Source organism: Cetorhinus maximus, chromosome 22 (assembly GCF_964194155.1).
Source record: "Cetorhinus maximus chromosome 22, sCetMax3.hap1.1, whole genome shotgun sequence".
NCBI classification, from domain to species: Eukaryota; Metazoa; Chordata; class Chondrichthyes; order Lamniformes; family Cetorhinidae; genus Cetorhinus; species Cetorhinus maximus.
Window position 1 is genome coordinate 12,060,998 of NC_135900.1, and position 14,160 is coordinate 12,075,157.

The 14,160-nt window shown below is 53.0% G+C and overlaps 1 protein-coding gene across 1 annotated transcript; it reads left to right on the plus strand.

Moving 5' to 3' along the window:
- Positions 1 to 12,512, plus strand: kics2 (KICSTOR subunit 2). The gene is made up of 3 exons (XM_078567809.1): positions 1 to 393; positions 8,296 to 8,584; positions 11,383 to 12,512. The coding sequence occupies exons 1-3, from the start codon at positions 165 to 167 to the stop codon at positions 12,197 to 12,199; spliced, it is 1,335 nt and encodes a 444-aa protein (XP_078423935.1). The 5' UTR covers positions 1 to 164; the 3' UTR covers positions 12,200 to 12,512.
- Positions 12,513 to 14,160: the final 1,648 nt, after the last annotated feature.

The following is a 14,160-nucleotide window of genomic DNA, read 5'->3' on the forward strand; positions in this document are numbered from 1 at the left end:
CCCGGCGCCGGGCTGAGCGGTAACCCGGGCCCCGGTCTCTCTCTCCCCGGTCGGTCTCCCGGCCGCTCTCCTCCCCACCCCCCCCCCCCCCCGGTCTCCCTCTCCCCCCGGGTCCCCGGCCTCTCCCTCCCTCTCCCCCCGGTCTCTCCCCCTCTCTCCCCGGGATGAGTGAGCCTCCGGCCGGCCCTGTGCCTCTGGAACAGGCGGTGCTGGAAACTTTCTTCTCGCACCTGGGAATCTGCTCCCATGACCGGGCCAAGGACTATGTGGAGCGGGAGAAGGAGAACAGCCGGAGCGCGGGCCCGAGCTGGGCCGGGACCCTGTCCGCACTCGCTCACCTGGCGGCGGCCGAGAAAGCTTATCACAGCATGGGCTTCCTGGGGCAGAAACTGGGTAAGTGCCGGGGGGGGGGGGGGGGGGGGTACAGTGAGGGAAGGTGGGGTACAGTGAGGGAAGGTGGGGGGGGTACAGTGAGGGAAGGAGGGGGGGTACAGTGAGGGAAGGAGGGAGGGTACAGTGAGGGAAGGAAGGGGGGTACAGTGAGGGAAGGTGGGGGGGGTACAGTGAGGGAAGGAGGGGGGGTACAGTGAGGGAAGGAGGGAGGGGTACAGTGAGGGAAGGAGGGGGGGTACAGTGAGGGAAGGGGGGGTACAGTGAGGGAAGGAGGGGGGGTACAGTGAGGGAAGGGGGGGTACAGTGAGGGAAGGAGGGGGGGTACAGTGAGGGAAGGAGGGAGGGGTACAGTGAGGGAAGGAGGGAGGGGTACAGTGAGGGAAGGGGGGGTACAGTGAGGGAAGGAGGGGGGTACAGTGAGGGAAGGAGGGGGGTGTACAGTGAGGGAAGGAGGGGGGGTACAGTGAGGGCATGGGCGGTACAGTGAGGGAAGGAGGGGGGGTACAGTGAGGGAAGGAGGGAGGGGTACAGTGAGGGAAGGAGGGGGGGTACAGTGAGGGAAGGAGGGGGGGTACAGTGAGGGAAGGGGGGGTACAGTGAGGGAAGGAGGGGGGTACAGTGAGGGAAGGGGGGGTACAGTGAGGGAAGGAGGGGGGGTACAGTGAGGGAAGGAGGGGGGGTACAGTGAGGGAAGGAGGGGGGGTACAGTGAGGGAAGGAGGGAGGGGTACAGTGAGGGAAGGAGGGAGGGGTACAGTGAGGGAAGGGGGGGTACAGTGAGGGAAGGAGGGGGGTACAGTGAGGGAAGGAGGGGGGTGTACAGTGAGGGAAGGAGGGGGGGTACAGTGAGGGCAGGGGCGGTACAGTGAGGGAAGGAGGGGGGGTACAGTGAGGGAAGGAGGGAGGGGTACAGTGAGGGAAGGAGGGGGGGTACAGTGAGGGAAGGAGGGGGGGTACAGTGAGGGAAGGGGGGGTACAGTGAGGGAAGGAGGGGGGTACAGTGAGGGAAGGGGGGGTACAGTGAGGGAAGGAGGGGGGTACAGTGAGGGAAGGAGGGAGGGGTACAGTGAGGGAAGGAGGGAGGGGTACAGTGAGGGAAGGGGGGGTACAGTGAGGGAAGGAGGGGGGTACAGTGAGGGAAGGAGGGGGGTGTACAGTGAGGGAAGGAGGGGGGGTACAGTGAGGGCAGGGGCGGTACAGTGAGGGAAGGAGGGGGGGTACAGTGAGGGAAGGAGGGAGGGGTACAGTGAGGGAAGGAGGGGGGGTACAGTGAGGGAAGGGGGGGTACAGTGAGGGAAGGGGGGGTACAGTGAGGGAAGGAGGGGGGGGTACAGTGAGGGAAGGGGGGGTACAGTGAGGGAAGGGGGGTACAGTGAGGGAAGGAGGGGGGTACAGTGAGGGAAGGGGGGTACAGTGAGGGAAGGGGGGTGGTACAGTGAGGGAAGGGGGTACAGTGAGGGAAGGGGGGACAGTGAGGGAAGGGGGGTACAGTGAGGGAAGGAGGGGGGTACAGTGAGGGAAGGAGGGGGGTACAGTGAGGGAAGGAGGGGGGGTACAGTGAGGGAAGGGGGGGTACAGTGAGGAAAGATGGGGAGGGGGTACAGTGAGGGAAGGAGGGGGGGGAGACAGTGAGGGAAGGAGGGGGGGGTACAGTGAGGGAAGGAGGGGGGGTACAGTGAGGGAAGGAGGGGTACAGTGAGGGAAGGAGGGGTACAGTGAGGGAAGGAGGGGGGTGTACAGTGAGGGAAGGAGGGGGGTACAGTGAGGGAAGGGGGGTACAGTAAGGGAAGGAGGGGGGTTACAGTGAGGGAGGGGGGGTACAGTGAGGGAAGGAGGGGAGTTACAGTGAGGGAAGGGGGGGGTACAGTGAGGGAAGGGGGTGTACAGTGAGGGAAGGAGGGGGGTTACAGTGAGGGAAGGGGGGGTACAGTGAGGGAAGGAGGGGGGTTACAGTGAGGGAAGGGGGGGTACAGTGAGGGAAGGGGGGGATACAGTGAGGGAAGGAGGGTGGTACAGTGAGGGAAGGAGGGGGGTACAGTGAGGGAAGGAGGGGGTACAGTGAGGGAAGGAGGGGGGTACAGTGAGGGAAGGAGGGGGGTACAGTGAGGGAAGGAGGGGGTACAGTGAGGGAAGGGGGGTATACAGTGAGGGAAGGAGGGTGGTACAGTGAGGGAAGGAGGGGGGTACAGTGAGGGAAGGAGGGGGTACAGTGAGGGAAGGAGTGGGGTACAGTGAGGGAAGGAGGGGGGTACAGTGAGGGAAGGAGGGGGGTACAGTGAGGGAAGGAGGGGGGTACAGTTAGGGGAGGGGGGGTACAGTGAGGGAAGGAGGGGGGGCTACAGTGAAGGAAGGAGGGGGGGTACAGTGAGGAGGTGGTGTACAGTGAGGGAGTGAGGGGGTACAGGGAGGGTGGGGTGTACAGTGAGGGAGGGTGGGGTGTACAGTGAGGGAGGGTGGGGTGTACAGTGAGGGAGGGTGGGGTGTACAGTGAGGAGGTGAGGGGGTACAGTGAGGAGGTGAGGGGGTACAGTGAGGAGGTTGGGGGGACACGAGGAGGTGGGGTTGGTAGGGGGGAAGAAGAGGAGGAGGGGGTGGGGGGAAGAGGAGGAGGGGAAAGAGGCGGAGGGGGTGGGGGGGGGGAAAGAGGCGGAGGGGGTGGGGAGGGAAAGAGGCGGAGGGGGTGGGGAGGGAAAGAGGAGGAGGGGGTGGGGAGGGAAAGAGGAGGAGGGGGTTGGGGGGGGAAAGAGGAGGAGGCAGTTGGGGTGGAAAGAGGAGGAGAGTGTGGGGGGCGAGAAGAGGAGGGGGTGGGGGGGGAAGAAGAGGAGGGGGTGGGGTAAAGAAGAGGAGGAGGAGGGGTTGGGGGGGAAGAAGAGGAGGAGGGATTGGGGGGAAGAGGAGGTGGAGGAGTTGGGGTGGGAAGAAGAGGAGGAGGTGGTGGGGGTGGGGGGGAGGGGGAGGGGGGAAGAGGGGGTGGGGGGGAGGGGGAGGGGGGAAGAGGGGGTGGGGAGAAGAGGGGGTGGGGGGAAGAAGAAGAGGAGGATGGGTTGGGGGTGGTGGAGAGGACGAGGGGTTGGGGGGAGAGGAGGAGGAGGGGTTTGGGGGGAGAGGAGGAGGAGGGGTTTGGGGGAGAGGAGGAGGAGGGGTTTGGTGGGAGAGGAGGAGGAGGGGGTTGGGGGGAGAGGAGGGGGTGGGGGGGGAGAGGACGAGGGGGTGTGGGGAAGAGGAGGAGGGGGTGGGGGGGAAGAGGAGGGGTTGGGGGGAAGAGGAGGGGGTGGGGGGGGAAGAGGAGGAGGAGGGGGTGGGGGGGAGAGGGGGTGGGGGGGAAGAGGAGGAGGAGGGGTGGGGGGGAGAAGAGGAGGAGGGGGTGGGGGGAGAAGAGGAGGGGGTGGGGGGGAGGAGGAGGAGGGGGTGGGGGGGAGAGGGGGGGGGGGAAGAGGAGGAGGGGTGGGGGGGAGAAGAGGAGGAGGGGGTGGGGGGACAAGAGGAGGAGGGGTTGGGGGGAGAGGAGGAGGAGGGGGTTGGGGGGAGAGGAGGAGGAGGGAGTGGGGGGGAGAAGAGGAGGAGGGGGTGGGGGGGAGGAAGAAGAGGAAGGGGTGTGGGGAAGAGGAGGGGGTGGGGGGGAGGAAGAAGAGGAAGGGGTGTGGGGAAGAGGAGGGGGTGGGGAGGAAGAGGGGGTGGGGGGAAGAGGGGGTGGGGAGGAGGAGGAGGGGGTGGGGGGAAGGAGGGGCGGGGGGTGTTGGGGGAAGAGGAGGAGGGGGTGGGGGGAGAAGAGGAGGAGGAGGGTGTAGGGGGGCGGAAGAAGAGGAGGGGGTGGGGGGGAGGAAGAAGAGGAAGGGGTGTGGGGAAGAGGAGGGGGTGGGGAGGAAGAGGAGGGGGTGTGGGGAAGAGGAGGTGGTGGGGAGGAGGAGGGGGGGGTGGGGGGAAGAGGAGGAGGGGGTGGGGGGAAGGGGAGGGGGCGGGGGGTGTGGGGGGAAGAGGAGGAAGGGGCGGGAGAACTGGTGGGGGGAGTGCGGGAGAGATGGAGTGGGGTGGGGGAGAGGTGTTGGGGGGGAGTGAGATTGGGGCAGAGGGAGGGAGAGGGGGTGGGGGGTGAGAGATGAGGGGAAGGCGAGAGTTGGGGAGAGGGTCCGGGGGGAAGAGGATGTAGGGAGAGAGCGGTTGGGGAGGTGATAGAGGGGGTAGGGGGCAAGAGTGGGGGAGAGGGTCCGGGGCGAAGAGGGGGAGAGGGGGCGTGTGAGGGGGAGAGGGTGTGGGGGCGGGTGAAAGTGGGAGCGAGGGGGTGGTGATGGGGAGATGGCGTGGGGGAGAGGGGGTCGGGGAAAAGTGGGGGAGAGGGTGTGGGGGGAAGAGGGGAATGAGGAGGGGGAAATGGAGAGTGGGGGGAGGGGCAGAGTGGGGTGGGGAGGGGAGGGGAGGGGGAGAGCGGGAGGGGAGGGGAGGGGAGGGGGAGAGTGGGGGGGAGGGGAGGGGAGGGGGAGAGCGGGAGGGGAGGGGAGAGCGGGAGGGGAGGGGAGGGGGAGAGCGGGAGGGATGGGGAGGGGGAGAGCGGGGTGGGGTGGGGTGGGGAGGGGGAGAGCGGGAGGGGAGGGGAGGGGGAGAGCGGGAGGGGAGGGGGAGAGTGGGGTGGGGAGGGGGAGAGTGGGGTGGGGAGGGGGAGTGTGGGGTGGGGAGGGGGAGAGCGGGAGGGGAGGGGGAGAGTGGGGTGGGGAGGGGAGGGGAGGGGGAGAGCGGGAGGGGAGGGGGAGAGCAGGAGGGGGAGAGGGCGGGAAGGGGCGTGGTGGGGGGAGAAAGTGGGGGACGGGGGCTGTAAAATCCTGCACCGATTGCAGACACTGGCTGTGTATCCATCCCATTCCCATTCCCACTGCCTTTCACTGTTCTGCCGCAAATGGACTTTTAGATCGTCTTTTGCTCAGAGCAACATATCCACTTAGCACATGTCCAGAAAAAAGCAAATTGGAAGGGATTTTTAATCTATATTTGTTTTAATAACGTTTTGGGATACAGCAGATGAGTAAACTGAGATATGACATGTGGGAGCAATAGGTGGCTTTGGACTTGTGGTTTCCTAAGCGACTGGGGGCTTCGTTATGCCTCAGTCTGTTGTAGACTAATCGATAGAGATTGATTGATACGATTAGTCAGCTAACTCTTTTTCAGTGTATCATGGGACTAAGAGGATGGTACAGGGCAGACTGCATGAATCTTGTTTTTTTTTTGTCTTGGCCTTTTTTTGGTCTAGTAATTTATTAACTGCTCCACTGGTGTTTTGGCTGAAGTGTCGGATGTTGATGGTTGAATATAATTCATCTATTTTGGGAAAGAGGATTCAAAGGCTGATGGCACTCAGTTTAAAAGCTGCAATCAGCCCCAACTGTAATGTCGCAGATGAAGAGAAAGCCAATATCAGATTGACTGCAAATCATTTCACCATTGACCGGGTTTTATTCCCTTCCTGGAACTAGCAAGCGGTCACTGTTTGAAATGGGACTGTACGCAGTCAGTGTTTGAAAAGGGCAACAATGCTTGGTGATTTTGTAATTCAGAGAAAAAAGCTTAAATGTAGATTTTTTTTGTCTTCTTTAAGACTTATAGGGCTTGAGCATCCATTGCTATATAGAAATAAGGAATGTGTGTTTATATAATGCCTTATCATGTCTCAAAGCGTATCGTAATCAGCAATTATTTTTGATGTATGGCCACTTTTTTGTTACATAGGAAAAGGTGAGAGCCAGTTTATACACAGCATGTTCGCACGAACGCAAATGAGGCCAATGACTTCAGAGAAAAGAAAGGCCTGCATTTATATAGCTCTTTTCACCACCACTGGATGTCTCAAAGCACTTCTCAGCCAATGAAGTACTTTTGAAGTTGCTGTTGTAATGTAGGAAAAGCAGTAGCCAATTTGTGCGCAGCAAACTCCTACAAACCGTAGTATGATAATGACCAGATCATCTGCTTTTGTGATGTTGATTGAGGGATAAGTATTGACAAGGGCACCCAGGGATGACTCCTCTGCTCTTCTTTAAATAGTGGCATAGGATACTTTAGATAGGCCCTCAGTTTAAATCTGAAGTGAAAGATGGCACCTGCAGCAATGCAGCACTCTCTCGGTACTGCACTGGAGTGTCAGCCTTGATTTTTGCGCACAAGCCCTAGTAATTGGGACTTGAACCTGGAATCTTGTGACTCAGAGGCGAGAACACTACCAACTGAGCCATGGCTAAGACCGTGACTCTAGGAATGCACCATTTTTTATTTACAAATGTGATATGTAATTTTTAATGCGATTTTAATCATGGAAGTTGTTTCAGTATACTGTACAATCCAAAACGAACAATGAGTTGAAAGAAAAATCAGAAAGGTGTAGCGAAAGCTTTTCTATTTGAAATGGTCACCCTGAATCTTGACCATTAACTGAAACACTCTCATAGGTCCATCTTTTATTTTTATTCATAACAGTACCTCTTTGTTTTAAAAAGGATCAAATTGTTCCAAAGGCGCCACTACTCCACTGCTACACTTTGTAATGAAGCGGCTAGAGAATGACATTGAGAAACTCCCAATATAGACGTACGTGTGCACGCATTTGTATGTGTGAGTAAGTGTGCAAAACTGTGTTTATATGTACATTGTTGTGCATTTGTGTATGTGCGCACGTGTGCGTGCATGTGGATAAATGTGTGTGTGTCAGTGCATTGGATATGTGCACGTCTGTGTGTGTTTGTGTGCGCGCACGCACATGTGGACATATGCATGTGTGTGTTTCTTCTGCTCTCAGATCACCCTGACCTGCAGTATTATCACCGGGAGCTCAGTAAAGTAGTCCTGTGGAGGGAGAGGGTGAAACAATAATGTAGTCGGTAGGTGAAAATTTTGCACTGTCTCACTTTTAAGAATGAACCTTGCGTACAGTTATAAATCTTGCCCTTCCAATCTTGGGTTGTGTCTGGAATCAGCATTTTGAGGTAGCACGTGGGTAAATTATTGAATTATTGGAGCCACTTCAGGCAATGAATTAAAAGCATCACATAAAGCATTCCAAGGCTTAAATGTGACATTTTTCTTTGATATATTGCTACCACTCTGCTGAATGACAACACCACTAAGTGATTAAGAGCTCATGTGCAACACACTTCAGTCAAATTTGCTAGATTTAACTGTAAACTTTATTTTTTTTTGTCTCATTCCCTACAGCAGAACAAGGTCTAGTAGATTCAAACCCAGGCTACTGAAGTGAAAAGGAGGTTGTGTTGTCAGTGTGTCATGCAGGCCTCCCCTAATGATGGCTGATGTATTTTAAGAATTGTTATCAGTACTAATATGTTAGTCAGTTTGTGACGTAAGACATTTCAACTTCACCTGTTTTTTGATACCAGAGCTGAGAGGTTATACCTATCAGGAAAGACTGAACAGGCTGGGATCCTTTCCAGAAAAGGGAAGGCAGAGGGTTGTCCTAATGGAGACCTATAAAAATTACAAAGCAATAGGGTGGACGCAGAGAAGAAGAGGTTTCTCCTTGTGGGTGGGAGCCCAAGACGAGGGATCATAAATATAAGATAATCACAAATAAATCCATTAGGAAATTCAGGAGAAACTTCTTTATCCAGAGTGTTCAGAAGGTGAAACTCGCTACCACAGGGAGTAGTTAAGCTAAATAGCATAGATGCATTTAAGGGGAAGCTAGATAAACGCATGAGAGAGAAAAGGAATAGGAGGATATGTTGATGGGGTGAAATGAAGTAAGGTGGGCGGATGCTCATGTGAATCATAAACACTGGTATGAACCTGATGGGCAGGATGGCCTGTTTCTGTGCTGTAAAATTCTATGTAATTCTTGAGGTGATTTTTTTTCTCTCTCCACCCCCCACCACCCTCCCCATTCCCCTGGCTAAATCTGCAGGCGGCCAGTCGTTTTTTAGTCGGAAGGATTCCATTCGATCTATCTACACGTCCCTCCACAATGAGCTGCGCAAGTTGGCCACCACTGCACGGAACTCGACGGCTGGGACCTCTCCACATCTGGAAGAACTCCTCTCCCACCTCTCCGAGCAGCTTTGCTTTTTCATTCAGGCCCGAATGGAGATTGCGGACTTCTACGAGAAGATGTATTCCCTCAGCACGCAGAAGTCCATCCACTCAACGGAGGTGGTGCACACACTGGAGTCAATTCTAGAGAAATACAGCTCCAGGTCAGTGGTAGAGCCGGGGCCTGTTCCAAGATGGCGGAGGTGGACTGATGAACAAAGTAGAGCCATTAGTGATTGCCAGTGGCAGCGTTCACACAAGTTATTGAGGAGAATATAGATAGAGTAAGTAGAGCAAAACTTTCCAATGCTGAAGTCTCGATAACCAGATGGCACAGATTTAAGGTGATTGGCAAAAGAACCAGAGGCATCATGAAGACAATCTTTTTTAACACAATAATAAAAGCAGAAAGTGCTGGAGAAACTCAGCAAGTCTGGCAGCGTCTGTAGAGAGAGAAACAGAGTTAACATTCCAAGTCCAATATGACGCTTCCTTACAACTGTTCTGAAGAAGAGCCATGTTGGACTTGAATCGTCAACTCTGTTTCTCTCTCCACAGACACTGCCAGAGCTGCTGAGTTCCTCCAGCACTTTCTGTTTTTATTTCAGGTCTTCAGCATCCGCAGTATTAAGCTTTTCTACACAGTGCATGGTTAGGATTTGGAATTCACCGCCTGATGGAGAAAGATTCAATATTAGCCATCAAAAGAGAATTGGATAAACACTTGAAGGAGAAAATAAATTTCTGAATATGAGGAAAGAGTCAGGCGTGGGGTTGACACGATTGCTTTTCAATGCAGGCTCAATGGGCCACATGGCCCCCTTCTATGCTGTACTATCCTATGCAAAAATTTGCATTTATGTAGCGCCTTTCACAGCCTCAATAGCGCTCTACAGCCAATGAAGTACTTTTGAAATATGGCCGTTGTTGCAATGTAGGAGGAAATAAGCTTGTTTCTCTTACTGCACTTTAGACTTTTCCATGTGACCAAAGCCTGTTTTGTTCTTCTCAAGGCCAACAGTCAAACAGCAAAACAACTCCCTTGTCACTGATTGCTGTCAGTTTAAGCAGCCCACTAGCTGTTCATTTTACTTTTTGCCCTGTCACCTGCTCCATCACAGGTCAACTGTGCACCCTCGCAGAGGCCTCCAGGCTGCTTTTAATTCCGTCAAACCACGGAAGTTTACGGCACAGAAGGAGGTCACTCCCATCATATCTGTGCCAACTCTTTGGCAGAGCGATCCAAGACTACTGACCAGTGCCACACACTTGCTTCAGCCTACTGGATTGCCAAGTAGTTGGCTTATTTTGGCAGGCCAATTCTGAGCTGTGCATTAAAAGGAATCCCTATGCCTAAAGTAGACAAAGAAAATCTGTTCCCATTAGCTGATGGTGCAAGGGTTAAGAGGCACAGGTTGAAGGTTTTGGGCATAAGGTGCAGGGAGGATGTGAGGAAGAACTTCAGCTTGGAGTGGGCACAATGCAGATTGAGGGGAGGAACTTCCCTCCAGGTGGTAATGACCTGGAATGTGAGGGAGGTGGAAGCAGAGACGATGAATGATTTTAAAACGAAATTGGACGGGCAGTTGAGGGAAATAAACTTGCATGAGTGAGGGGATAGAGCAAGGGAATGGCACTGACTAGATTGCTGTACAGAGAGCCAGCTTGGATTCAGTGGGCCAAATGGCCTCCTTCTGTGACGTAATGGCTCTGTGACTTTAATGTGTCAAAATGAACCAGCACTGGCTGTCTCTCACAATGTGGTCCTGGGTTGTAGAGATAGGACAGTGGAGTCTGTGGAGAGCTGTAGAGACTGAGACAATTCCTTCTCCTCAGTAAGTGGTGCAGGAGCAGGACTTATACCTAGCCTTTCAACACACTCCCGCTCTGCTATGAAAAGACCAAACTCGGAATAAGTCATGCAAGGAGAGGAGAGAGAGAGAGAAGACTAGCAGCACAATCCAGTGATTGTTTGATGTACACCCACAGTGCAGTTAGGAAGGAAGTTCCAGGATTTTGATCCAGTAACAGTGAAGGACCGGTGATATAGTTCCAAGTCAGGATGGTGTGTGGCTTGGAAGGGAGCTTGCAGGTGGTGGTGTTCCCAATCTTCTGCTGCCCTTGTCCAACTAGGTGGGAGAGGTCGCAGGTCGATGGGCCTACTTCTGCCCCTGTGTCTTATGGCCTTATTAAGGGAATCAAGGGCTATGGGGAAAAGGCAGGAAAGTGGAGTTGAGGATTATCAGACCAGCCATGATCTCATTGGATGACAGAGCAGACTCGATGGGCCGAATAGCCTACTTCTGCTCCTATGTCTTATGGTCTTATGGTTTGGAAGGTGCCATTAAAGAAGCCTTGGTGAGTTTCTGTAGTGCATCTTGTAGATGGTGCACACTGCTGCCACTGTGCGTCAGTGCTGGAGAGACTGAATGTTTAAGTTGTTGGATGTGGTGCTGATCAAGCAGACTGCTTTGCCCTGGATTGTGTTGAATTTCTTGAGTTTTGTTGGAACCGCACCCATCCGAAAAAGTGGAGAATTCTCTGGCTCTTTGAAATAGTGCTATTAGACCTTCTACGTCCACCTGAGAAGATAGGCAAGGTCTCAGTTTAACATCTTAGCCAAAGACTGCTGACAGTGCAGCTCTCACTCAGGGGTGGTCTACACGTTGAGGTCTCTGGACTGGGAATTGATTCCACGACTATCCAACTAAGAGGTAACACTGCCTCCCACTTAGCCATGGCTAACACTTACAGTGGCCACCTTGACACTCATGGGAGTAGCCAGTTACAGACAAGGCTGGGATATGAACCCTTAATTACGTGGTGGGATTTGCAAACCTGACTAATGGATCTACTTGTCCAGGGTTTCATTTGTTACATAGGGAGGTTAAGCCAACAGTGCAGAGCTCCAGAGGGGCTAATCCATGAGGGATTTTAAGTGTGTTTATTCTTATTTCCTTAGGTTCCATCACCCCATCCTGAGCCCCTTGGAGAGTAGCTTCCAGCTGGAGGTGGATGTGCTAACTCAGCTGCTGAAAGCTCAGGCTGAGATCAGTGATTGGAAGTTCCTCCCCTCGCTGCTCAATCTGCACAGTGCCCACTCCAAGCTGCAGACCTGGGGCCAGACGTTTGAGAAGCAGCGGGAGACCAGGAAGCACCTGTTTGGGGGCCAGACCCAGAAGGCCCTTCAGCCCCCGCACCTCTTCCTGTGGCTGTCCAAACTGAAGAACGCCCTCTTGGCCAAGTTCACCTTCTACTTCCACGAGGCACTGAGCCGCCAGACCACGCCCTCGGAAATGAAGGCCTTGACCGCCAAGACCAACCCTGATTACTGCGGCAAGATCTCCAGTTTCATTCGGAAATATGACGCCGAAAATGTCTCTTTGATCTTTGACAACCGAGGGTCTGAGACCTTCCAGGGGCACGGGTACCACCACCCGCACTCATACAGGGAAGCCCCCAAGGGGGTGGATCAGTACCCGGCAGTTGTTTCCTTGCCCACTGACCGACCTTTAATACACTGGCCCAACGTGATCATGATCATGACGGACCGCGCGACGGAGCTGAACACTTTGGACAAAGTAGTCCATTTCTACGACGACAAGGTTCAGAGCACTTACTTCCTGACACGCCCCGAACCCCAGTTCACCATTGTGGTCATCTTCGACTCCAGAAAGTCAGAGAAAGATTCTCACTTTCTCTCCTTCCTCAACGAGCTCTCCAGCTCCCTGAAGAACTCCAAGCCGTTTGCCAGCCTGAAGCCAGGTTCAAAGGGCTAACGCCAACATCTCTGGCCCAAGTAAACGCGCCGTGACTGTTGGGAAAAAAGGATGGCAGGAGGCGGATTCTGCTGCCAGTGAATTCCAGTAATTGAATCATGTCTCCATCCATTACTGTGCGGGGAATTAGTGCTCCTTAATTGTTTATGACTATGGGATGTTTCAGTCCATTAACTTGCACTTGGCAAAGAACTGCACAAGCTATTTACCAAGTATGATTGCTGTATTTTTAATGCTATCTGATGTAAGGGTACATACAGTCCACTTAAACAGCTTACAAATATTAAATAAAGGCACTTGAATTTGATGCAAAGATTGCGCTTTAATCCTAATTGCTATTGGAAAAATTAATGTAATGTTTGAAAATATTTCCACAGCAATTAAATATAAAGCAAGATCCTGTTTCTATAGGAGGCCTCGGACCTGACCCCGTCTCGACCAATGGTCCTCAATCTCTTTGGTTCTGAGGCACCCCCTCCAATGTCTTAAAAATTCGACGCACCCCTGAAACACTCATTTTTATACAGAAAATAGACTTGCTTTACAATTAAACATATAATTATTACGACTTTTGTTTTACTTACCTAATGGGTGACTTGGCTGGTTGAATGGAGGTGGGCCAAATGGTTCACCTCATCCGTAACTATCCTGATCTCGGATCACATTTTATTCGCACTGAGTTAGTGTGGTCGGGCATGCAAGTGCTCGTGCTATGCTATTCAGTCAGCAGGCTGCAGGACGATCTTGGCGCACCTTGACTCGGAAATCTCTGAGCCTGCAGCTGGGGAAAATGTCCCGAGGAATTTGCCCCAGTTTTCATCGTAAAACTATAGATGACGCACCCCACAAAGAGAGACGTGTTTCTAAACCTGCACCAAAATTATCGTGATTAATACGTTAATAAATACTCCAATTTTTTAAAAAAAATTAACAAGTCAATACTAAAATTCCCAAAGGGGTTTGTTAATTTTTTTAATTGCAGTAAAGCTTGCAGTGGAAGGTGAATGGGATTGTGCAGGAAGCGCAGGCACAGTGTGAGAAGATGGCAGGGTGGCTTTGCAGCAGCAGAATGAATGCAGCTTCTACTGCAGTCACTTAAAGAAATAAACCCAGTATTGATTCAGTTTGCCTTCCAATATTTATTAAACTGAAATGCAGTTTTAATAATAACAGATGCTGAAAGCAATACAACATGTAGCGCGATGTAACGGCCAGCCTAACAGTGGTCCTTCCCGTCTATCGGTGTTATTCATTTCCAGTAGTTGGGCTGATTTCCACATGCATCATTGCCAGCTTTACACACACGTTAATTCATCCTTTTTGCCTCTTGTTGCATACTCTGGGCCCTGTAAGTTGACTCGAATCGACTTGCCAACCAGTCAGCACCCTTTTCTCTTATAGTATAAATGATGGTGATTGTTTGAAATTCGGCCTTCTTGTGTTTGCCCTGATGACTGCGAGATGAAAAGCTTTGGCAACGTGTTTTTTTTTAGCAATATTCAAGTGTTATAAAACCAAGCGCCGTAGGTAGGTGTCGAGTTCAGCAGAAGCCAACCACTTTCTCCAACAGAGAGATATGAATGTCAGGGTTAAAGCTTTCTCTGGGCTGGTCTTATGCACCGTCTAGAGACTCTGCACAAGAAGGACAAAGGGCTGGAAGGCTATTCTGATAGGATTAGATGAAGAAAGTGTAGGAGAAAGCTCATGTGGAACTCAATCCTCTACCCTGAACCAGTTGGACCGAATAGCTTGTTGCTATGCTGTACAGACAGTGTAATTCTATGTAATCATGTGACAAACTTTATCTCCCCATGGATCAGCCTCCTTCAACAGAGAACCTATCAGTGATGGCTGCTGTTTCACTTTAATGCTCTACATTTGTGTATAAGGATATCTGGCATAGCAAGGGTTAATGTGGGACTGGAAACAGTACTGCCCACAGTGTGATGTGAAGGGTCACA

What these genes read in the sequence shown, in the direction of transcription:
- kics2 (XM_078567809.1), top strand. Translation starts at nt 165, where the DNA reads ATGAGTGAGCCTCCGGCCGGCCCTGTGCCTCTGGAACAGGCGGTGCTG. An exon ending in CTTCCTGGGGCAGAAACTGG is followed by an intron (nt 394 to 8,295) that starts GTAAGTGCCGGG and finishes CTAAATCTGCAG; the next exon opens with GCGGCCAGTCGTTTTTTAGT. An exon ending in CTAGAGAAATACAGCTCCAG is followed by an intron (nt 8,585 to 11,382) that starts GTCAGTGGTAGA and finishes TTATTTCCTTAG; the next exon opens with GTTCCATCACCCCATCCTGA.